Source organism: Solea senegalensis, linkage group LG11, assembly GCF_019176455.1.
Source record: "Solea senegalensis isolate Sse05_10M linkage group LG11, IFAPA_SoseM_1, whole genome shotgun sequence".
Classification (NCBI taxonomy): Eukaryota; Metazoa; Chordata; class Actinopteri; order Pleuronectiformes; family Soleidae; genus Solea; species Solea senegalensis.
Window position 1 is genome coordinate 2,274,372 of NC_058031.1, and position 24,844 is coordinate 2,299,215.

The 24,844-nt window shown below is 40.1% G+C and overlaps 2 protein-coding genes across 3 annotated transcripts; both read left to right on the forward strand.

Moving 5' to 3' along the window:
• The first annotated feature begins 1,083 nt into the window (after window positions 1-1,083).
• On the forward strand, window positions 1,084-9,085 carry LOC122777642 (zinc finger protein PLAGL2-like). Its single transcript, XM_044038990.1, has 2 exons — window positions 1,084-1,223; window positions 2,952-9,085. Exon 2 carries the CDS (start codon window positions 3,394-3,396, stop codon window positions 4,684-4,686), a length of 1,293 nt encoding a protein of 430 aa, XP_043894925.1. The 5' UTR covers window positions 1,084-1,223; window positions 2,952-3,393; the 3' UTR covers window positions 4,687-9,085.
• A 940-nt stretch (window positions 9,086-10,025) lies between these two features.
• On the forward strand, window positions 10,026-23,144 carry mfn2 (mitofusin 2). Of its 2 annotated transcripts, none has more exons than XM_044038830.1 (18): window positions 10,026-10,076; window positions 11,889-12,070; window positions 12,615-12,750; window positions 12,874-13,036; window positions 13,137-13,261; window positions 13,818-13,926; window positions 14,076-14,183; window positions 14,585-14,738; window positions 15,139-15,206; window positions 15,483-15,604; window positions 15,730-15,856; window positions 16,280-16,384; window positions 17,872-17,974; window positions 18,563-18,783; window positions 19,232-19,387; window positions 19,663-19,859; window positions 20,517-20,651; window positions 20,833-23,144. In XM_044038830.1, exons 2-18 carry the CDS (start codon window positions 11,893-11,895, stop codon window positions 20,900-20,902), a joined length of 2,277 nt encoding a protein of 758 aa, XP_043894765.1. In that variant the 5' UTR covers window positions 10,026-10,076; window positions 11,889-11,892; the 3' UTR covers window positions 20,903-23,144. The 2 variants fall into 2 exon arrangements, with proteins under 2 accessions (XP_043894765.1, XP_043894764.1); XM_044038829.1 differs by having other exon boundaries at window positions 10,034-10,355.
• Window positions 23,145-24,844: the final 1,700 nt, after the last annotated feature.

The following is a 24,844-nucleotide window of genomic DNA, read 5'->3' on the forward strand; positions in this document are numbered from 1 at the left end:
TTTTTGTCAATTCAGCTAAAAATTTTAAAATTGCTTATCAAGGTACAATGTTATAGATAGGTAAATAGTGATCTGCCAAAGAAACAATCACCGTTATATATATATATATATATATATATATATCATATATATCATATATGTCATCTGTTTCGGTCATGTACATTAACAGGCAACTTTATTATGTACACCGGACCCCCACAAAAGTGTTGTGTGTTCATGTTAAACCATTCTGGTCATTCTCCTCTGACCTCTGGCATCGACAAGCATTTTCATCCATAACACTGGATATTTTCTCTTTTTGGACATTCTCCTTTTACCCAATAGATTGTATTATTAGTAATCAACAGTTTCTTCTAAAATACTGAGCCTTAGACACCAGCAACTATGCTACATTACACATTTCTCCCTCATTGCGATGTTCAATTTGAACTTCAGCAGGTTGTTTTGATCATGTCCTTGAGTTGAGTGAGTTCCTGCCGTGTGTTTGGTTGTCCTGATTTTTGTGTTCATATAATGTATATCACTGCCTCTGGAGCTGCCCTACAATATATTATTACAGGGAAAAGTGTAACATAAAGACAGTTAGACAGTACCCACTTGAGTTAAAGGTGTAGTGCGCAACATTTATTGTTGTAGTTGAATATCCCTATTCCCTTCAAAGTGTGTTGGACAACATATACAGCCTTGAGCATAAAAACTCAACTTCTGGGGGTAATGAAAAACAACAAGGTGATTGTACACTGACGTACAACTATTTTACCTTCATTTGTGCCTTTAAACTCTCTGGGGAAAAATACAAATATTGTATTTTAGTGTTAACTTAAAGCTTGTCTAACTGACAAACAAAAGAAAAATACTTAGACAGAGCCATTACATGTATCTATTTATCAGAAGCACTTGAAAGAAAACATAAAATCCCCCTTTCGTTGTTTTCTCAAACTTTTGTTTGTATGTTGTTTGATATTATTTCTGTCTTAATGTATACTTAGTACGAATGAACGCGGGCAGCATGCACTACCGCCCACAGACAAGAGCAACACACACTGCTGCTGGAGTTCCTCTGAGCCCGGGGTGTGACGTCACTCTCCCAGAATGCATGGCTTCCAGCGCGGCGCCCAGTTGTCCAGGCCAGGACTCTAATAAACACCGTTCTAAATTGTCCCTAAATGTCGATGTCGAGGCGAAACGGATGCTGGAGGAAGAGCTGGACCGAGGCACAACTGGTAGGTACCGTTTTGGTCCGTACGAGCCGAGCCGGAGGCTAACCATGCTCGGTAAAATGTTAGAGGAGTTAGCTCCCGCAAGACAAACTCCGATACAACTTGGTGAACCGCTCATCTTTTGTTTTTTAACCCGCATGCTGGCTCCACTCAGTGCCCGAAGGCACGCAAATCCACACTAACGCCAATCTGCGAGGTGCATCGCTTTAAAAACCAGTGCAAATGCACAGGGAAACCTGCGAGCACCAAACCTAGTATCACCTCTCTGCCGACATTTGTGGCCGCAGCCGGGCTAGCAGTGAAATTTAGCTGCGGTCTGGTACCAACGCAGCGGACCACTTTCTACCCGCTCATACTCGGTCACTTCAGTCAAACTGTGGCTCTAACTCCTCACTAATTCTTTAGTTTCGCGTATAACCGTTGTTTTGGCACTTGGTGAGACATATTGTAGAGTTGAACTCGTGTAAATGTGAGAATTAATGCTTAACGGCAACTCCGTGATGAGGATCCGCAAGATGGCGCTGCCTGCTCCCCCCATTTTCCTTGTCAACGAGACGTTTGAGGAAACTTTCAGTGGAAATATTCAGCGTGACTGAAAAAGTGACCTTTCAGTATGAATAAGTGCATTTATTCAGACATGTGAGTAAGTTATGGTTTTAACACTAACAAAGTGAATAATTGATCCTAAAATTAACACAATGAGGATTCCTCAAAGGTTTTTAGGGCTCGTGCAATAACTCAATAACAATACTACGAATAATTTATTAATTTCCCAAACGCTCTTTGAGGCTGAACACATACAATCACATTGAATGTTTTGTGTTAAATGTATGAAATGTTTGTTTCCTGTAACTGTTATTGGTCCATAAAATCACTGAAAACCAAAATTTACTTTTTTCTTCAAATCTTACTCGGGGAATATATCAGCCTTTTAATATTTGGACATTTATACTGACACTTATCATTATAAAGTGAGTTGAAAATGTTTTTCCGTGGTAACATTTTTTTAGGTTTAAGTAAATATTCAAAATAACATGACCACTGTTGTTAGCATAATTATAAATAATAAGTTATGTATAAAGATTATTTAAAAACAATTAGTGAGAGGGCCAATATTAGCTTATATCATTCACAGTGCATCATCTAATGCAAACCAAATGTTGGCCAAAATGTCAAAATAAAAGTATACACATTTTGATAAAATGCAATTATTCCATTACATTACTTTGATCCTGTCAATATAAGGTACACATTGTATAAGGTAGATTTGTAAAATGTGTTTTTTTACTGACCAATTTTAGAAAAAAAACCCAACCCTTTGGACAGCTTAACCAACACATTATCCTTAACCTTATCTATAGCTAGTTAATGTCTAACCCCAACCATAACCTAATCACAATTCAAATCTTAGCCCATAAGCCTCATTAGGAACAGGTTTTGGACCACTGGTCCTGATGAGGTCAGCAGAAAAGTTCCTATAGAGGTAACAAATACAAGGCCACACACAGACACAGTGGCTAATAGTGGATAATAGTGATAAAAAAGCAAAGCAGCAATAACACATTTATTGCTTACGTGACAGACATGTGACTTAAAAGGAGTGAAATATATATTTTGCTCCCACATAGTTATTTTTTAACGTCCGCTCATCCAGCATGCTTCCTATAATGCTGTAGCGTTTGAGCTTTTAGGCATGATTTGCACATAGTTACACTGTTTTCTGGTTTGCAGGTCTGCAAAGATGTTGAACTGCTTCTGTGATTCAGCTGCTGTGACTGTGGTGTCCAGGTCTGCAGAATACTAAAATAGACTGTGGGCCAACAACAAGAGCTCTTCTCAGGAAACACAGCAATCCAGTCAGGGCTTCCAAAGCTCCTCATCACCGCAGCCCTTTTGGGGTTGCTATGGCAGCTGCTGTCACAGAAACCAAGTGCTGGACACAGGCTGGCCCTAGCAAGGCAGGACAGACCACTACTCATTGCCACAAGAAACCATCAGACTCTCAACAAGCAGCACTTAGCATTAATTCTAGCACTCTAAGTTAACAAGAGGACCAGCAGTGTACAGGCTGATGGTCAGCTGTCTGGAGAATCCTCATGAGTCTTGTCTGTGTGTGCTCAGGCTCTTGGCCAGAGTCCTTGTGCAGCAGCAGAGCCAGCACTGTTCCTAGACCATGTTCCACCAGCAGGACCATCTGAAGAGCCAGCTGCAGGAGAGCCACCCAGCCAGCAGGCAGCTCTTTCACTGCCAGGAGTGTGGGAAGCAGTACAACACTCAGCTGGGGTATAGACGCCACCTGGTGGCAGCCCACAGCGCTTCAACTGGCCTGTCCTGCCCAGAGGGGGCACCACCCCTCCTGGAGCACCTTGGCAGCCACACAGACAGGCCTCCACCGTCAGAGGGCAATGCTAATGCCGCTGTGCCTGTGAGAGAGAGGAAGTACTCGTGTGAGCGTTGTGACCGCCGTTTTTACACTCGTAAAGATGTGCGCCGTCATGCTGTGGTGCATACTGGTCGCCGTGATTTCCTGTGCCCCCGTTGTGCACAGCGCTTTGGTCGTAGAGACCACCTAACCCGCCACTTGAAGAAGAGTCATGCCCAGGAGTCAGGATTGATGCCATCCTGTGCACCCAGTACTCCTGTGGCTACGTCGACTCCTCCCACCCAGTGCCCAGTGAAGGAGCCCAGCCCTGTGACCTCTGACATGGGCTCCATCCCCAAGGAGCCCATGGAGACTTTCCCCAGGGATATGTACAACTCGTATCCCATGGCCAATCCTGTCCCTGGGATGGGCCACCCGCATGGCCTCATGCAGGGCACCTTACCCTCTACCATGGGTGTGGGTCGCCACATGGCCCCCCAGCCTTCTCACCCCCACCACCATCACCTGCAGCCTCCAGCAGCTCCACAGCAGCAGTCCTATAGCAACATGTCCAGGTACCAGCACGGATCTACCTCATATCCTCGTGCCGATGTGGACAGTTTCCTGCTGGACCTGCAGAGTGCCCCTCCTCCTCACCTGAGTGCTGTCAACTCCTCTACCTCCACTTCTGCCTCCCCCCAGAGGGAGGTGCTGAATGAAGGGGTGGGTTCCGGTGGCGACTCCCACCTGCTGTGCCGGAGCCCTGCTGTCTCTTCAGCCGAGCTGTCCTGCACCACCAACATGGACCTCGGGCCGCTGCTGGGTTTCCTGCCTTTCAGCCTGCCACCCTACAGCCCTCATATGGGGATGGGAGGGTTAGTGATGAGCTATCCACCTGCCACCACTACCACTTCCTCTCCATCCTCTTCCACTGGGCTGTCCTCGCAGGCACCAGGGCCTTTCACCTTCTTCCAGCCTCCACAGGCTCACGTACCCCAGGGCCCTGGAACCCACAACCACAGCCAACTACCTCAGGCATACAGCAGTCCTGCTATGAGCACTTCCAGCTCCCTACCTCACTACTATCAGGCCTTTCAGCAGTAAGCAGCTCTGTCTTCACAAATGTTGCCTTTGTCATGCTCATGGATTTTTAATGAAAAGGGTAAAACATGAGAATAGCATATTTTATTGTATAAAAAAAGTTTAACTTTCGCTTGTCAGTGCTTATGATGCTAATCTTTGTAGTTTTTATTTTGTTGAACACAACAAATCACCTCATCAGTATTACCTCATAATTTAAAAAGGAAGCTTGAACGTTTTGAGGAAATGTGATGGTCTCACTGCAACCAAAACAGAGTACCTCAACCAACAGTGGATGCACTTAACACACTTGTCACAGGTGTTGCATAATTCTGAGTCATTCAGTTTTAGGGTATTATAGAAGACACGACCATGTGAAGAAATATTTGATCTGGATAGGTTTGAAAATTTATTTGATCATTTGTAGGAAAATGTCACCGTCTTAGTGCAGCTGATGTGAGTTTTCCTCATTTCATTAGAGTGGAGCATAATTTACCTTCCAGAGGGAGAGAACAGTACTCTACAAGCTAAAATGTTATGAATGCAAACTCTGCAGCACTGTTTGCATATGTTAGCTAGTGCTTAATGCACTAAAACATTAATTAAAAAGCTTTTCCAGTCAGTGATCCAACACCACACCATCTGCTATGTCTGAGTTCAACCATTCTGATTTCCAAGTGCGCTAAATGTACCCAACACCGAGAGTGAGGCTGTGTTAGGCCTTTTTTTTTGTCTGTCCATGTTATCACCCACTTGATGTTGTATGCTGTAAAAAGGTAAGAGAGAAACTCTAAAGCAGGGATTCCTTATAGGAAGAAGTTTTAAATGCAGTTACCTGAGATCACAGCAGCACACTAACACTTAATGCTACATGGATATAATTTCCTTTTTTTGCTGTATTATGTAGAATCTCATAATTAAATGCACTTAACATTTCATTTTCATAAATGCAGGTCATTAGAAGTAAAAAAAAAAAAAAGCTGCTGCTTTCTAAAGCTATTTTCAAACATGAACTGCAGATAATGCCCAGAAAATTGGGGTTTGGACATTTTCCACAGTTTTAAGTTGTACTGCTCATATAAAGTAATCAAAATATTCAGGAGAAGGTCAGTTGTCATAGTATTGGCTTCTGTGTATGTCCGTCATCAGCGGTTACAGGATCCTAATGCATGCAAAAATGCTGATTCAAACAATTTCTCAATTAGTGAGTAAAAATACTTCTGTGAACAGAATATTTTTTTGTCAGATCAAATTTTGATCAAAAGTTAGCTCCAACAGTGAGGAACCAATGAGATAAAATGATTGGAGTTTCTGCCACCTTCACCTGCATGTTCAGTACACATACCTCGTTAATCACAAGGAACGATTTGAGATTTGTTAACCAATCGGTATTTCTGCTCCCCCGTAAGCTGGGGTACTTGAGAACAGTGATTCCCAAAGACTGGGTCAGGACCCACTGATGGGTCATGGGGGATTTTTTTTTTGGGTCCTTAAACAAATTTGCAGGGTTTTTCCAACCCTTTTAGTGAAGATTTATGTGTATACGTTTTAACTAACATGCATAAAATGAAGATGTAATTCATTTATCAAACATGTAATTTACCAATTCAAATTCTGATAGTGGATGTTACAGAGTAGTTGCTACTTTATGCACAAATTGGCTCTTGTCATGATTCATATTGTGATTTGTGTCACAATAGTTTGTTTTTTAAAGTGGGTCCCTATGTAGAAAGTTTGGGAAACACTGCTTTAGAAGGGCATTGTCATCAGGAAAAGAAATGGTCAAAGTGCTCCCTTTCCCCTGTTCATTTCAAAGTGAACCACTGGATCTGCGCAGGCTGCATCTGTAATCTGCTTGCTTTGAATTTCTGACTTCAGAATATGTTCTTAAAAGGTCTTCCAGAGCATGTGTTCCTTTTTTATCTTCCCTTTTCTGATGTCACTGTTGGCTGTGGTGTTGAATGAAACAGGTTCTGATCTTCTCAGGACTTAAAAAGGTCGACTCCCTTCTCTCGTCCTGACCTGGAATGGCCAGAGAAGCAGGAGTTGAGGAGCAGCTGGTCTATTGAGATTCAGGGTTCGTTTAACAGAGTCACACTGTAGCATGGAGGGAATAATGGATCCTACCCAGCTGCCCTCTGGTACACTCCACTCCTGAAATTGATCAAGAGTAGTGGAGATGTCAGAGGCCTCAAGCTTTGATGGTATTGGAAAGAAGATATTTAAAGAGTCAGATGATCTTTTTCTCTTATGCCTTAATTCCACAAACTGTATGTTGAAGGACTTCTCTCACTAGGATTGTAACAAGCCTCAATGTGTTGCACCGATGTCTTAAAATGCTACTGTTGTGCCTCTTTGAGAGTGTCTGATCTCTCTTAACTGGGTTTAAGCACTTACGACATTTTAAAAAAAGATGAATTTGATCTGTACCTCAAACATGCAGAACTGTGGGTTTCTGTTTCTATTTTGTATTTGCTTTTAGTTGTTTTGGCTCTTATTTGTGCCATTAGATTGAAACTATAAAGGTAGATTTTATGAATCTAAACTTTTTATCTAGTGGCAGACATTGACGTTATAATTCAGTCAGACTTTCTACCTCTACTTTGTCATGTATCTTTCTGCAAAAATCATTAGAACTAGTTTTAACCTGTAACAGTTAGGCAGTTTTTTGTTTTTTTTGTTTTTGTTTTTTACCACTGGTGAAGTTGTGGGATATGTTCAGAAATCAACTTTGAAGGACTGGGTGCACACTGAAAACTTAGCAGTGTGTTCCGGAGTCAAACAGTTCTCTGTACTTGCCTTTAATGATATTTCTACTTATTTACTACCTCAGAGAAGAGACAGGCGACTGTCCGTCTAACTGCAGAGAAAATGACTGTATAGTTTTATTTTTGTCAGAACAAGCACATGTACTTGATGATAGCTCCATAGTTTTTTACTGAGGTTAGCTCAACAGAATGATGTTTAGCTTAATAAGTACCACATTATGTGTCACTTCATGTTGCCTTTGTTGTGCTATAACGCTGTGTCTCTCTCTGCCTCTTCAGTCTGGAATGTTTACTGTGTTTGAGAAACTTGGCCTCAGTCTAAAGGCATTCCACAGCTGCCTGATGGAATGCTCTGACAATACTGCCGGTACTGTTGATTCCCACTGTTGGCACTTCACCTGAAAGCACCGTCGTTTTTACTATGATGAGGGATGCATTTTATGAAAAACGGTGTTGGAAACTTTTGACTAAAAGCTTCTCCCGTGTTGGTGTCTTAGTGTTCGAGGGTTTTGTGTTACATATCATTGCATTTTGCATACCTTTTGTTTTATTTACTTTTCAATCAGACCAAACTGTAGGCTCAGGAAATGAATTTCCTACTTCGTATAGCACAAAGGTTACTGCAGTACTTTAAAAAGTACCCAATTACCATCCCCTGTTATCAGTTTTCATTTGGTATGAAATGCAGCCTTTGGACATCAGAGGCTTAGGGATGTTTTCTCTTGTCGTAACGGATATATTACCAGACTTTGAGTTTTCATGAAGGCCCCATATTGGTGGACTTTGATTTGAGTCATTGTAAACTGGTGGGGGCACGACTTTGGGAATATGCACTACTAAACCAAAGTGTCTGGATTGTGCAATCGATCACACGGTGGACATTTGTCTGTTACTGCTTTTTTACGTGGGTTTTCTTAGCATGGATTCTTAATGACAGTGCCTCCACAAAATTGTCATTAAACAAGTCTCCACGCCTCACACAAGCTTGTAAGGGCAGGTTCGCTGCATCCTGGGTTGGGTGCCATCCAGAATTACTGTATGGGAGGTGTTTTTTTCACTGTGTCAGATGTAATGGTGATGCCAGATCAGATGCCAGGTAGAGATGGTCATTTTGGATGGGGATGTCAGAATACTGATCTTTGAACAGTAACATGTTTTCATTTAATCTATTTAGGGCAGCAATAATTAATTGATTATTAATTGACAATTGGATTTTTCAGCTTCTTAAATGTGAGTAATTTGTGGTTTCTTTGCTCTATATAGTGAAGAAAACATTAAAGCTGAATAATGTTGGTTTGTGGATAAAACAAGACGTTAGAGAACATCATTTCCAGGTTTTGCAAATATTTTATGGGTTAAACACTCCTCCTTTGTGCCACAACGTTAAAAACATTCCAGACTGACTGTGGAGAGGGGGACACATGACCAGTATTCATTTCATTAAACCATCATTCACTTTTATCCTGTTGCCTGCACATAGGTCGGCTCTGAGAACCACTCTGATGAAGGTTCCTTTGATTTTTAACTCCGACAAGTTTTGCTTTAGGCGTTTGTATTATCACTTGATAGACTAGAATACAGTGAAAAGGAGTTGGCGTTTTCTAATTATCTGAACATCAAGTAATACAAAATAAAAATGAATATTTAGATTTCCACTGTGTCTCTGTGTTTTACAATGTGTGGATATCTTGGAAGGGTCAGTGACAGTAACCTCCTATAGCACTTCTTTCCAACTTCAGAACTGATTATGGATGTTAAATATGAATTTATTTTCAGTATTCAGGTTGCAATACCAAGTGACTTATCACAGAAGAATGCCAGTAAATATGATGCGGACTGCTAAAACCTCACAGGAGTGAAGATAATTTCAACTTTCATGATATATTAAAACAGTTGATCACTGGACACTGGATTAATGTAGACCATTTATTTATTTGCAAATGAGGCATATTTAGATACGGCCAACATATCTTACCAGTTGGTGGCTGTAATACTTGCGATTTATTGTATTATTTGTGAAAACCCATGTATAAGTATGTTAGAACAGATATATGGGATACATCTGTTTGATAATGCCTATTAATAGATCAAACAAGGATAAATTGGAAAAATAAACAAAGTAAAAGGAAAAAACTTTTAAAATAGTGGCTGAATACAAAGTACCGGCATTCCATTTGCAAGAATAACTTTATTTACCCCAAATAATAAAGTATATCTGGCAAACATCATCCAAGTAGTCCATAAAATAAATCATAATAATTAGTAATAAGAAAGAGAGTGTATGTTATCCATCTTCAGAGATAACCAGCTAGGGATGTCAGCCCAAAAGAAAATAGAATGCCATACTAAAAACATTTAGCCTTTTCTAGAAACATTAATATTATATAATTCAAAGGAATCCAGAAGACCATGGACGAAATGAAACCAGTCTGCTTTATAATAAATTTCCCTTTATAGTGGTAACTCTATTATTACATCATATGGAACTGTGAGGCGAAAATTGTGTCTAAATATGTTGTTAGCGGTCATCAGTGACGTCACTACTCGGGAGGAAGTCACGTCGGTACAGCAGGGGGCGCTGTGGTGACAGAAAGGAGAAGACGGACAGGAGAAACGGAGGCGGGGACGCTGTGCCGATAGCTAACTGTAAGCGAAACTACGAGAAAACAACAAAACAAGCGTATTGTAACACACTTTTTTAATGTGTTTGTGTATAAGCGACGCTGCTCCTGAAGAAAGGGAGAGGAACAGTTTGTCACGAGCCTCCTTGTGTAAATTCACTGACGCACGTTCTACTCGACTCATCGGGCGCTCATTACATCAGTCAGACAGGCGCTCATCAGTGGCTAGTTAGCTTATCGATATTTAGATAGTGCCGGGACCAGGATGATAGAGGATTATATGTGAAGAACGAGCCCGACCACGGTAAGTCCTCACCCCGAGACATTTGACACTGAGCCGCCGGTTAGCCACTACATCAGCTAGAGTTCACTGAGTCAATTAGCTTATCTGGAAAGGCTAGTTAGCCTGTACTTTGGAATATTTTTGTCCACATTAGACGCGCTGTCATGTCAGTCACGTATGTGACAGACTCAGCACATGGACCGGCAATTCAAGACAAAGACAGAGGGACACCCATGTGAGCGTAAAGGTATTAGCCAGGTTAAATCGGGGGGCTTGACGTTAGACATGTTGGCTGACGTAAATGCTAAAGCGTGCTAACATGCGCATTTGTAATATAATAAACAATGTTAGGGCTGGATGGTCCGACAGATGTGTGTTGTGGATAGTTGTTATACAGTTGAAAGAGTCAAGAGAGGCGTGAGGACCATGCCCTAAATGTTACCTTCAAAGTGTGTGAAAGGTCGCAGCTGAGGTAATGGCCTCTTCCAGACAGACAGGGGGCGTTCACGGTCACAGATTTACAAGCAGCCGTTTCGCGTGTTTATTTATTTAATGTGCCATTTAATTTATGTACTTCAGAGAGACAGTATGTCCAACAACCATGTAAACACGTCAGCAGAAGCTGCGGGGTTTAAATACATTCTATGTCAATGACACAAAGGAAAAGGTCCATTTGTGTTTGTGTGTGTGTGTGGAAGCTGCTGATGGGGTTCTTTGTTTTGTTTCGTTTGTTTTGTAGCGCCGAAACTTGTAATTACCCAATAATTAGCCAGAAATCAGATCTAGACAATCAGATATCCGAGGAGAAAAAAATAAACAAGTTGTAGTTGATATAGTGTACACACACACACACACATCTGAACGATAGAGAGGTTTAACTTGTTTTGATAATCAATTTTGAATTCTTAAAAATAACCAGAACAAGTTGGCTTATCGTTCAGATGCTTAAATTAGACAGGAATAGTGGGTGGATGTTCCAATATTTCAAATTCACATTCTTGGCTGTACATCAAGAGGTGCAACAAAGTCCAAAGTCTGTCTTCTAATAATTTCCTCTTAATATAATTATCAGTCGTCGTCTTCTTTCATTTTAAAGAATAATCCCTGAACAGTTTTTTTTAACACTGATTGAAGTTGTCCTTCATTTTTCTTTACTCATCCCTTAGTCCTCCTGGATTCTAATCTGCAGTTCATATAATGAATAGTCAGATTATCTGGTTGACCTTTTATTATCAAAGGAATAAAATAATTATTAAATATTAATGGCCAGCCTTTTATAGTGACACCTTGCCTTCACGTTATCAAAGGACTTAAACTCTAGCCAGGACCTCATATAGAATTTCAGTTTTTAGCTGTTCATGGTAAGTGATTGGCCTGCTCCTGGCTTATGGGCTGTAGTTTAAACTTGTTTACTGTAAGCAGTCAGTCCACAATAATAATGCATTAATAATAGATATCACGTTTGCATCACTCCTCCAGTAAATGTCAGATTTCTCTGTAACCAGTGAATTTCAGCTAATCATGTCTATGACGTTTGATTTTCTGTCTGTCCAGTGCCATGTCTCTGGTTTTCCCACGTCCCAACACTAACGCAGTCCACGGTAAGAAGGATAAGAGACTGATGGCGGAAGTGAATGCATCGCCTCTAAAGCACTTTGTTACTGCAAAGAAGAAGATCAACGGGATCTTTGAACAACTGGGGGCCTACATCAAGGAGAGTGCATCCTTTCTAGAAGGTACCCCAACCCAACTCACCTGCCACTTGCTCTCCCACCCTTTGTATCCCATTTTAATTTGACTGATAATGTTCACTGCGATTCAAAATTTTTATCACAGTTCAAAGTTCTTTACACATATCTTCTCTCAATGCAGCCAACAATATATCTGAAGGCATTGTAAGATGATGGTTTTTGAGCAGAATAAGTGCTTTTTTCTGATAAATAAAATTCACAGTGTTATTCTTTATATGTTGGATCTGTAACACGATTTAACACAACATAAGTCTGAATTCAGTGCCATTATTTAAGTCATCAGTCATGCAAGAAATGTATGAAACGTAAAAAAACTCATAGCATAACTCGTAGCTTTCATGTTATTTATGTGCCATTGGTGGTTTATACAGAATCCCCTCGATAATGAGATTGAAGCTACACCCAGAGACAACTGTGATGTTCTGCAAGTTTAAAAAAATCAAACCATATGATGTAGTATGGTGTCATCCTGCCCAGCTTATGGGTGCTATGTTGCATTAATGTTTGCTTAATGCACTCCACATGTCAGATGCGTACAAAAATGATGAGCTGGACCCGGTCACCACAGAGGAGCAGGTCCAGGAGGTCCGTGGTTACCTCGCCAAGGTGGCAGGTATTGGTGAAGTGCTTGCTCGCAGACACATGAAGGTGGTTTTCTTTGGCAGGTATGGGCACTCGCATTGAATTGATAACTTTCTGTGTGGCCATAACAAATCTAAAATGTTGATTTGACCTACTAGTGGAACTAGAATTTAAATGTGCTGACAGGCTTGTTGTTTGCTCTACAGGACCAGTAATGGCAAGAGCTCAGTGATCAATGCCATGCTGTGTGATAAGGTGCTGCCATCTGGAATTGGACACACCACCAACTGCTTCCTGAGGGTTGAGGGCACTGATGGCAATGAAGCCTTTATCCTCACTGAAGGCTCTGAGGAGAAGAAGAGCATAAAGGTGCCTCAACATTCAGAGCCTTAACATGTACATGTGTACGCTGTGTGCTGGACACATTGTTTTGCTGAACTGTGGCTGACGTGTGTGTGTGTTTTAACAGACAGTGAACCAGCTAGCCCACGCTCTCCACCAGGATGAGGACTTGGATGCTGGCAGCTTAGTCTGTGTCATGTGGCCAAAAGCAAAGTGTGCTCTGCTCAGGGATGATCTGGTGTTGGTTGACAGGTGAGTCTTGCGTGACCAGGTCTCTACAGTGCTGGAGAATCATCTCTGAGAACTATATGCAGTAACAATGTGGCTACATATTGCTTTCCACTGTCTGTCAATCTCTGCCACGCTGCTCATTCAGCTGCAGCATTAACATCCAACTCAAATGTATGCGGTGGAATCACCAACGCTTCTTGTTGTCTTTGAATGAAGTGGCATTATGGATCTGTTACATCAGCCCTAATCTAATCATGTTATGCAAATATACACCATTTAATTCACATCATTGTAAAGTCATCCTCAGTGTTTTTTCATCATTCCAGTTTAGTACAACATGTAAGTATATATTTGCCCTTTGTTTTTATTTGAATACATGGGAGGGTTGCCTCTCTGTCAAATCAAATATGCAGGATCACTGAAAAAGCAGGTGACCCCCTGTGGTGACCTACAGAGGCAGAACCTGAAAGAAAAAAAACAAAACAATGTCATTTCAGTTTGATTGAACCTAAAAGCCACTGTGCTAAGTTGTGGAGGACAGTAGCTTATTTAGTTCACATCCTGTCTTCCCCTCCAGCCCAGGTATTGATGTTACCACAGAACTGGACAGCTGGATCGACAAGTTCTGCCTGGACGCTGACGTGTTTGTCCTGGTGGCGAACTCTGAGTCCACACTCATGCAGACGGTAAGACGTGACAGCTGTGCATTTCATTTGGAAGAAAGCTGGCAATGAAGTTTAATAATGAAATTAAAGTGGAGCAATGTGTGAGATTGCTCTGAGTGCAGCTGTGGTTTGAGATTTTTAATACTACTGTCACTTCTGTCTTCCTACAGGAGAAATCCTTTTTCCACAAAGTCAACGAGCGGCTCTCCAGCCCCAACATTTTCATCCTCAACAACCGCTGGGATGCTTCAGCCTCAGAACCTGAATACATGGAGGAGGTCAGTGAGCAAGTGGATTTTTTTTTTTTCAAACATTCAGTATAGTTTGTAGAATTCAGAGCCGCAAATAACCCTGAAGTCTATTTTGAAGTGTTAAAATTGTAATGTTTTAAGACTATTGCTCAACAAACCAAGCACAACCAACCAACACAAATTGACTTAGTGAATAGAAGCATGAATTCACTTGATTCTTTTGTCCTCATCTTATAATATTGTCCATGATCAGCCTGTGTTCTGACCTGTGTGGATTCAGATAAGATAAGACCACACCCTCCTTTCTGCTCAGTACTCCGCTGTGGTGTCACACCTCTGTGCCACTGCTTCCTTTGTTGTTGTCCAGAGAATTGACTTTACCTTCTGAAATACTTCATCTTTAGTCATGTTTTGTGATGCTGTTTCAGGTTCGCAGGCAGCACATGGACCGCTGTACAAATTTCCTGGTGGATGAGCTGGCTGTTGTGGATCGTACCCAGGCCACGGACCGCATCTTCTTCGTCTCTGCCAAGGAAGTGCTCCAGGCCCGGGTGCAGAAGGCTCAAGGAATGCCTGAATCAGGTGAGCGTGGCAGTTTCTGTGTGGTAGCAAAAAAAAATGAAATTTTGGAGATGTTCTGGGATGTGAAATCAGAAAAGTTTTTTTTGCCATGGAAAAATAAGTAATTATTTTAAAGCTGTTGGAAAAGTGGCCTTTGTATTGAATCATGCAACACTAGAGAAGATAAAGGATTATTCAGATATGATGAACACAATGTTAAAAAAGCCTCCCCATAGACAATTACATAGCAGAATCTACATTAAGAAAATGTTCAAATCTAGATTGTGTAGAAAATATGGAATTTGGATAATTTGAGAGGCAACACTGTGGATTTATGGTGTGAACACTGTGGCTCTGAAATCTGGACAAGAAATTCACAGCATTTTATTCTTAGAATTATGTTTTGTTGGTCTTTTTTCAGGTGGAGCTCTTGCAGAGGGATTTCAAGCTAGAATGTTTGAGTTCCAGAACTTTGAGAGGCGATTCGAGGTAAGATCCTCATCCATGTCATGCTCAGGGATAAGATAATAAAATATTTACGAAAGAGAGTAATCAATTCTACTTCCTGGCAACTGTGCTTAGGTTAGGTTAGCTTACCTTTTTAAAAATAAAGCTTTCATTGACATGAAATTTAATCAAATACTATTTATAAAACTTGTGTAAATTAACAAAATAATCCAGACTTTAAGTAGAGCTCAGCTACATTTTGAGTAGTTATGGGTCCATTCCCTCACAGCCATTTGTTGGCCTGTCTGCTTTGTTCAGGAGTGTATCTCACAGTCAGCGGTGAAGACCAAGTTTGAGCAGCACACAGTGAGAGCCAAGCAGATCTCTGAAGCTCTGCGCTACATCATGGATTCTGTTCACATTGCTGCACAAGAGCAGAGGTAGGTTGTATTTTTGTACTGAGACTGTGAACCTGATGGAACAGACAAATCATCAAGCACAGGCAACTTCAGAGTTAAGGCACCTTTCTCCCACTGATGGTGTGTGTGCACATTTGTGTGTTTAGGGTCTATTGCCTTGAAACCAAAGAAGATCGTCAGTGCCGACTGGAGTTCATAGATAAGCAGCTGGACCTTTTGACCATGGACTGTAAGGCCAAGATCAAGAAAATCACAGAGGAGGTGGAAAAACAGGTGAACCTCAGCTTAATATAACGTGCCAGTAATTTCAGCAGCTGCAGTGAAACAACTCTGCTTTGAGTTCTGTATTTCTACATAGTAGTAGCGAATGGAGATGCAGTGGATTCTTCCCTCTTATCAAATATTAGTCTGAAACTAAAGCCATGAACTCTGGATTATGTTCAGAGAATTGGGTCGAATGCAGCCACATAGCAGTGTAAGCTATCTTAAAAATATGTTTACTGCTTTATATTGCTAGAGCTCTACTGATGTCTGACTTGCTTGCACTTGCCATTGTTAATACATGTAATACTTTAAGTCTGTATAAGTAGGTCAAAAATCCTGTGCCGTTCCTTTTTAAAGGAGGGTAAACTTTACCATGTAGTTCCATCGGGGTAAATGTCTCTGGTTATACCTCTGCTCTTTGCTTGTGCACAGGTGTCTAATGCCATGGCAGAGGAGATCAGGAAGCTTAATGTTTTGGTGGATGAGTTTCATTTGGATTTTCACCCGTCGTCAGTCGTGCTCAAGGTCTACAAGAATGTGAGTTTTTTAACTTCTCTAATTACTGTAAGGTGTGGCACGTAATGTGAAGACTTGAAACTTCCACAAGTAGACGAGCCTTCATGTTGCAAAATATTTGCATATTTGCACGACCACTTATGAGTTTTTGCCATTTTATTAAGTAAAGAAGAGGATTTAGAGCATTGAAAAGTTTATTGTCCATAGAGATTTTCATAGACCACCCCTGCATGTAAAACACTGCAGCAGCTCTGCTAAGCTGATTACGTCATTAAAAGGCAACTGAAATTAATTAAATTGTCCATTACCTTCAATATAAATATGGATTTCTGTGATTATAAAAGGCGTCTGAAACATTTTGGCAAATGCACAAAAGTACACTACTCAAAAATATAAAAAAATAAATGTAGTTGTTGTTTTTAGATATTTTAATGCAGGGGTCACCTTACCTCAATATCTGAGTAAAAGTTTAAAATACAAAGTAAAGGTGAAGGTAATGACTCTGCTTTTTTGTGAATATTATTTTATTATTCCTGAGGAGCAAGAACTGTTACTGTGGTGCAGCACAGTGTAAAGCTCATCTGTGCTCTTCTGTTCACTCACTGAACCTGTATAAAGCCCAAGTAATCTGTGTTATGTAAGAGCAGTTCACACTGTGTCGCAATGTCCTCATTTAACTCGGAAATCTCATTTGATGCACGTGGACAATTAAAGTGCTGCTGCTGCCGCCAAACCTAAACCTCGCATGAGCACTAAATATATTAAATTAAAGTTTCATTTGTCACATGCACAATCATATGAAGTACATCTGTCCAAACACACTTAAATAGCTTCACACTTGTATAAAAATATTACTTACTGCTTTTACTTGCTATTAAAAACAGAATAATGACACACATCAAATAAAAATAGTGTAAAAATAGACAGTTAATGCAAAAAGCAGCACAAATATGCATATCAGTTTAAAAAAAAGATGTCCATTGTTTGCAAATAACGCTCATTGATAAAATATTTAGATGGTGTAAGAAGTTTAGAAGTATAAGGTAGGGAGAGAGTTTATTGAAAAAATATACAGTGGATATCTGGACCATTTACCTTTTACAGTTCAATTGAACTGAAGTTGCACTGCCCTGCATGTTTTAGATGTTGCCCTGCTCCAACACACCTGATTCCGACGAACAGCTTGTTATCAGGCTTCTGCAGGGTTTGATGACGAGCTGACCATTTGAATCAGGTGTGATGGAGCAGGGCAACATCTAAAACATGCAGGGCAATGTTCCCTGAGGACCAGGGTTAGGAAACACTGGATTAGAGAACAGTGATTAATTTTTTTTGATTGTTTTTTGGTCCAAAAATCCTGAGATTACGTCATGGTTGATGCATAAGAATATCAGGTTTCAATCTGATTTACTCTGTAATGGGAAAACCTATGTTTGTGTCTGTTATTGTGCCTCAATAGATGAGCTGCAGTGCTGTTTTACATGTAAAGAATGGGTCTTTTGTTGTAGGAGCTTCATCGGCACATAGAAGACGGTCTGGGCAAGAACATGTCACAGAGATGCTCCACCTCAATCACTGGCGCCCTGCAGGCCACACAGACGGACATGATCGGTAATATTCCTGCTCTCAACACCCGAGACGTGCCTTTACAAACGTCTCGTCTGTCGTCACCGCTGTACAAACTGCAGTGACCTTATAATGAGTTTAAATATAGTGTAACACAACTGGCGACGTGCAGGTTGCATTGTTTTTTAGGATAAGTTTACATGCGTTGGAGTGACGACTGACTATTATGATACCCTTACATGGACACATGCACGTGTTATTTGTTTTCATATTTATTTGTTCCACACAAAGGTAAAATATGTACATTTAATAGAATATTGCTAAGTTCAGTTTAATTAAGAGACAGCAGTATTTGTCTTGGTTTTCTTTTGTACACAGGTAATGATGACAAAGAATTGATTAAAAGCACATTTTGATTTCAAAGATTACTCCATGATATTTGATATAATAATAATGTGGAGATGTGTTATGTAATGGAGGAAAAACATTTTTGGCTTGTCTACTTACAGACATGTGAATTCTATATGGTAATTTGAAAGTCCTACATTACCCTTCATGTCATACAAATAAACTGAGAAATATTTATGTCAAAAATGCCCAAACATGGTATCTTTTCTGTCTGTGTTTGTACAGAGGGTCTGAAGCCTCTGCTCCCAGGCCCAGTCAGAGAGCAGTTCGACAAGCTGGTTCCTCGCCAGTGCTTCTCTCTCAGTTATGACCTTGCCTGTGACAAGCTGTGCAGTGACTTTCAGGAAGACATCGGCTTCCACTTCTCTCTGGGCTGGACCATGCTGGTCAACCGTTTCCTCGGGCCCAAGAATACGCGGAGGGCCCTCATGGGCTACAATGATCAGGTAAGACAGAAATTCAATAAGGAACATTTATTTACTATTATAGTCCAGATTTTTACTGGCTGATCCTTTCAGCTCAACACTCCCTTATGGAAGGGGCAAGCAGAACAAGTACGGCGGGTACAACTCGACTGTCTTTCTGAAGGTTTATTCCATATACACAGTTAGCGGTAGCTAGACAGCAAGACTAGTCAGTTAGTAGTTAGGTTGCAGTTAGACAGCAGTCCGTTAGGTTGTAAAACCGACAAGTCATACAGGTTCTGATGATAGATAGATTTCAAAGGCACATGTGAAGGATAATATCTAACAAAAAGGGGCTTTGATAATGCACTTTAAAGGCAACAGTGCTTTGATACCAAAGCCTGCTAGAAAGTTCTACAATTATTAAAGTTGACATTGCAGAGTGACAGTTAGCACACAGAGAACTCATTACTTGTGTATTTCCCTGTAGGTCCCTCGGCCCATGGCTCTCACTCCAGTCAGCACCAGCATGCCTCCGTTCCCACAGAGCTCCATGACCCAGGAGGAGCTGATGGTCTCCATGGTGACAGGACTTGCATCCCTTACCTCGCGTACTTCCATGGGTGTCCTTGTTGTTGGTGGCGTGGTGAGGACACAGCCTGAAGCTCCTAGTTAATAGGAGTAGCTCGATATAAGTTCTTGTTACATTTTACACCCTGTAAACTACAAAGCTGTTGACACTTTTGTGCCGATGCATTTATCACCATCCATAAATAAGCAGCCAACATGATGCGGCTAAAAATGCTTTTAATTACATTATTACAGTCTGTGCATTGTTAAGCATGTGGTTATAAAGGATTTTTGTATTGTATCGGTTTTCACATTTCCAGTATCTGATCCAGTGATTTTGATTGTGTGCAGATCTGGAAGGCAGTGGGCTGGCGGCTCATTGCTCTGTCAGTGGGCCTCTACGGGCTCCTGTACATCTACGAGCGACTCACTTGGACCACCAAGGCCAAAGAGAGAGCTTTTAAGAGACAGTTTGTGGACTACGCCACCGAGAAGCTGCAGCTCATCGTCAGCTACACTGGATCCAACTGCAGCCACCAAGTCCAGCAGTGAGTGAATATTAAATGACCACACTTGGTTGCTGTGTCTCAAGTTGAATACATCAGTCAGCTCATGTTGTGTATACACAGTATAGAACACCCACATGTAAAGTGTGTGAATTCTGCGGGCTGCGTTATCCCAAATCAAATATGGCTGCTGTACACTCACCAAAAACGATGGCTGATGTGAACTTGGGGGCGGGATTGACACGAGTCGATCCCGCCCCAAAGTTGCTGCTTTGCTCACATTTGAAATGTGACCTTGTTGGTGACCCTGTGTCATTGAAAAATTAAATTATGCCACAGTTGGCATCGTCCTTCCTTGACTGCCAATTATACAGCTTTTCCAAATGTCAGTGGACCTCCTCTTCCAGTATCTTGCTAAAATGTACGCCATTGAGGATGTGAAGATTCCATCATTGCACACCAACACAGAATATTGTGGTCTTTTTTCTACTTCCTGGCAGAAATAGTGTTCCAGTCTAAAAGTGATTAGAACACATTTGAGTCCTTGAAATAGTTGGTATACGAGTAAGGAAGCACACAATGTTAGGCACAGTAACTGAAACAATGCACCTCAGGAGTGTGATGTTGTAAAACCATTGATTATTGTCTTATTACACTGTGTGTTCTAACCCTGTGTGTGTGTGTGTGTGTGCTCATCAGGGAGTTGGCGGGCGTGTTTGCTCAGCTCTGTCAGCAGGTAGACGTCACTCGTCAGAATCTGGAGGATGAAATCACCGACATAAACAAGAAGATCGAGCTGCTGGACAGTCTGCAGAGCAAAGCCAAGCTGCTGCGGTAAGAATGTCAAATAGTGTTGTACTTCACGAGTAATGCTTAAGTGAGGTCAGTTCATTATCAGCATGTCACGCAAACGTTCCACAGCTTTGCTTTTAAGGAGCAGATCCATGTCATTTATCTTTACCTTTCAGCATGTGTCTCAATGTTTGATGAATGTCTGTGTGTTTTGCTGTGTTAGGAACAAGGCGGGCTGGCTGGACAGCGAGCTGAACATGTTCACCCAGCAGTACCTGCAGCACAGTAAGTAAAGCAGGCTCAGCGTCCACACACGAGACTGGAGGTCAGAGGAGGAGGAGGAGGAGCTGCTGAAGTCGACACACTGAACAAAAATTGGAGGAAAATGTCAACAATGATCTCCACAGACGAGAAGGAATAAACAGTAGAGAGCTGACAGGAGTGGAGTTACTGAATGTACGTGATATGGATGCATGATTGTGAGTTCAGGATGAGGTCACTGTTGTCAGCATCACACCAAAATAACAAAATAGAAAATGGCAACAGGTAATAAATAAATAAATAACAGAAAAGAAACAGCTGATCCTAGAGGTTAACACGAGGTCACAGTCTGAACTCTCCCTGCATCTTTATTGTTCCTGTTCTGTGACTCCAGCTTCTGTCAGAACCTCTGTTCTTGATATTCCACTCAACTGTAACGTGACGTGTGTGCATCGGATTTTGTGATTACACGTGTTGAACACTGAACAAGTGCCATGCTGAAGTCGGAGGGCGAAGAGAGGAAAGTCGTTCAATGCACTAAAGTGAAAACAGCTGCTGACATACGTTGCAAATTGTATATGATGTAGAAAAAAAAAGTCCAGACACATGTTCACTGAAATGTTTCAGTGAAAATGTGCAGACAGAAGTCTGAATGTTTATTTGTCCAGTCACCGTTGAATCTCTGAACAGTTCACTCGCAGGGATTTAACCATATTTTTATTTAACCATAACCATAAGTTGACGGTACGATATTTATTGCAATATTTTTACAGTGTCCAGTATTTAGAGTTTGATGCAGAAGCAAGTTACGACCGTGTCGAGGCACTTTTGTTTTCATGAAATTGACAAAACCCCGTTCACCTCATAAAGAGAATAATGAAGTCTACATTTACTGTGTGCAAGAAAAACTATATGCGTCATGTTTGGTGAGGATAGTTTAGGCATTTTAGCAGGAACCTGGTGTTCAGCTGTGGTCAACAACGTCCATGTGACACCTCTACTTCCTGTGGCTTCCTGCTTCAGGTCCATTGGTTCCTACTGAAGACTATAAATATTTAAAGAAAAAAACCTCTCTTAAATATTTACAGTGGAGTTTAACTTTTCAACGAGCGCTTACCCGAGCATTGTAGTCTTAATTTAAGGAGGAGGAAAGTGCATTTTTGCAGTGAATGTTTTCATCTGCAACACTGGAGGAAACGCACTCAGGAAAAACTTGTCACTATGAGACATGATTATTGGCTTTTCATTTCTTTCGAAGAAGAAAATGATAGAATTTCTTTATGCAATCAAAATATTTAGCAAAGACGTCCCCAAATTTCCAAACGTCAAAAGAGTCTGTCTCTTGGCACAGAAATGCCAAAGATGTGTTTGAGAGCAATCAACTCTGAAAGCAACTGAGTTCAGCATGGGGCAGCAGTATGGAAGTAGGAAGCAATGTTTTCACTTTGTTCACTTGCGTTATATAATTGCTCATTAAATCATTAATAATCCAGATAGAGGAATGGTTAACACTGCACTTATGCCATGTCATTGTCTTTTTCACAAGCAAATTTAAGGGATTCTTTCATTTGTTCATGTTTCATGTAGAACAGCGGCTGTCATCCAGCCATTTCAACATTATCAAATGTTAATGTTTAGATTTTTAAAACCATCTGTGGTATAAAGAGTGAATTGATTATTTGAGCTACTTTAGAACAATGTCAAGCATCTGCTTTCTCTAAATCCACTCTAAAAACCTGACTATTGGTCTCACACAGCACTTGTTTGTGCACTAAAAACATACACAGACTTACACGTGAAGGGTATGTGAATGTGGGCAAATCCAGCACAAGAGCCCTTTTTTTTTGAAAAGAAATGATTCCTTTGGTTTCTGAAACGTGTATATAATGTAATTTAACAATTTGCCTTCGAATTGGAAACAAAGGGGAAATGATGAAAGAGAGAAAACCTTGCGTAAGATTGGACGAGAGTGGGTTTTTCCCAGTTTGTACGTCTCATTAATGGCCAATGCTGTGAAATGAAGCCATACACTGTGTTGCCATGTGAGCAGGAGAACTGGTGGATGACGCTTCCTTCACACTAAAGACATGCACTTTATCAAGTTTATGCTTGTGATTGTTTTTTTCTTTTTTTCCACTTCAGGTTGTGTTTGTTGTGTTTGTTATGTTTGGCTTGAGGGAGGTTTACAGATCCTGCATGCAGTGATTGTTGTAGTTTGTTGATCTGTCAACATGTATGTATTTAAAAAGGAAAATAAAGGTGGCAAAGCTCAAAGAGTAGCTCTGTTTATTTACAGTTTAATGAGCTAATGTGGTGGTGACCACATGGATTTGGGTTTAAGGTCCCACTGGCATCCATATCATGTTATTTGAATCAATATCTTTATTTCGTTTACAGTCATATTAAAAGTAAACAAAGTGAGATCATTTAACACAAATATGCCAATAACTGAAAAGGTAATGGGCTGAATGAAGCACGTGGCATATGTTTGCCTGTCCTGTACAATACATGGAAAAACCAGAAATGTACACAAAGTACATAAAACATTAAACTTACAATTTCAAACTCTTTTAGAACAATAAAAGAGTTTTTCATTATTGAGTTCATTCCATAACTTTACCCCCAAAACTGACACACATAATGTTAGTTGTCACACTGTTAGTGTCACAGTGTGTTTGTTGCTGCTGTAACATTAACACAATACAGTTGCATCATCACATTTAAAGCAGAACACACACACAACAGTATGAGACAATTAAAATACTAAACATTTGCATAAAATGGATTTATTACGTGTTTAGTAGTTAAATGTCTGTACGTGACATCACCTCCATTGTCAAACTAATTAGCATTTGCAGTTATTTTGCCATCTTTCATATTTTGACCAGCAGATGGCAGCGTGACATCACTGACTGCTGCACACACTCACCAACACTGTGACAATGTCAGCAGTTAATGCAGTTTCATAAATAAGAAAGAAACAGTTGAGATCATAATATAAATACACTAAAGGCTGGATTAGAACAAGCAAGGCATTAAAAAATGACTATAAAATCTACTGCAGTTATTTAAAAACATAAACAATAAACAAATAAGCTCATATGTATATATGAGCTTATTTGTGATATGTGATTTAAATAACACACACAAAATCCACAGCAAAAATACAAACAAATACATAAAATTAAAGAGAGGCTTCAAACAAATAATAATAATAAGAATAAAATAAAATGTATGTGAAGGATCTCAATGGTCCTGGTCATTGTTTCTTCAAGAGGGTAGATAAAGATAGAACTCAAGCAAGCCCAGTTTCCTGCATGTACACAACATGGATAATATAATACAAGTGAATGCCACAAAAATGTAAATAAAATGTAAAATAATATGATAAAATTGAGTTTCATATAGATTAATATAGTCAAAATAAGTAATATGATATAATAAAAATATTTTTAATTTAAGAAAAGAGTGAAAATGTAGCCCAGGTTTTCATAGGATACAGTGGATACATTTATAAATCTCCATAATGAAAAACTAATTTGCCAACAAGAATCATTTGAGACGTACAGTAAATTCTTTATATGCATATAAATAATGTGACCACTGCTGGGATAAAAGAGCTTCTAAGTCATTCAGTAGAACACTCAGGAAATAACAATAATAATAATAATACTAATAATGATAATGTTTAAATTCCCTCTTTTAAAAGTGAAAGAGTGCCAGCTGGTGTTTATCTAACCTTTTTATGTCATAATAAAATAATAATTTTTCACATGAACATAGTCATGTTGACAACAAGAACTAGTTTTTATATGTTTACATTAACATAATATTTTAAAAGTATTTTAATTAATTATTTTTTAATTTCTTTTAAATGCTGAGGTCCTGATTCCATGAAAACACTGTAAATAATGTCCTTTCTTTTTTTTTATTTCTAAAACAAAAAAACAAACAATTCTGACTTTGGCTGTGCT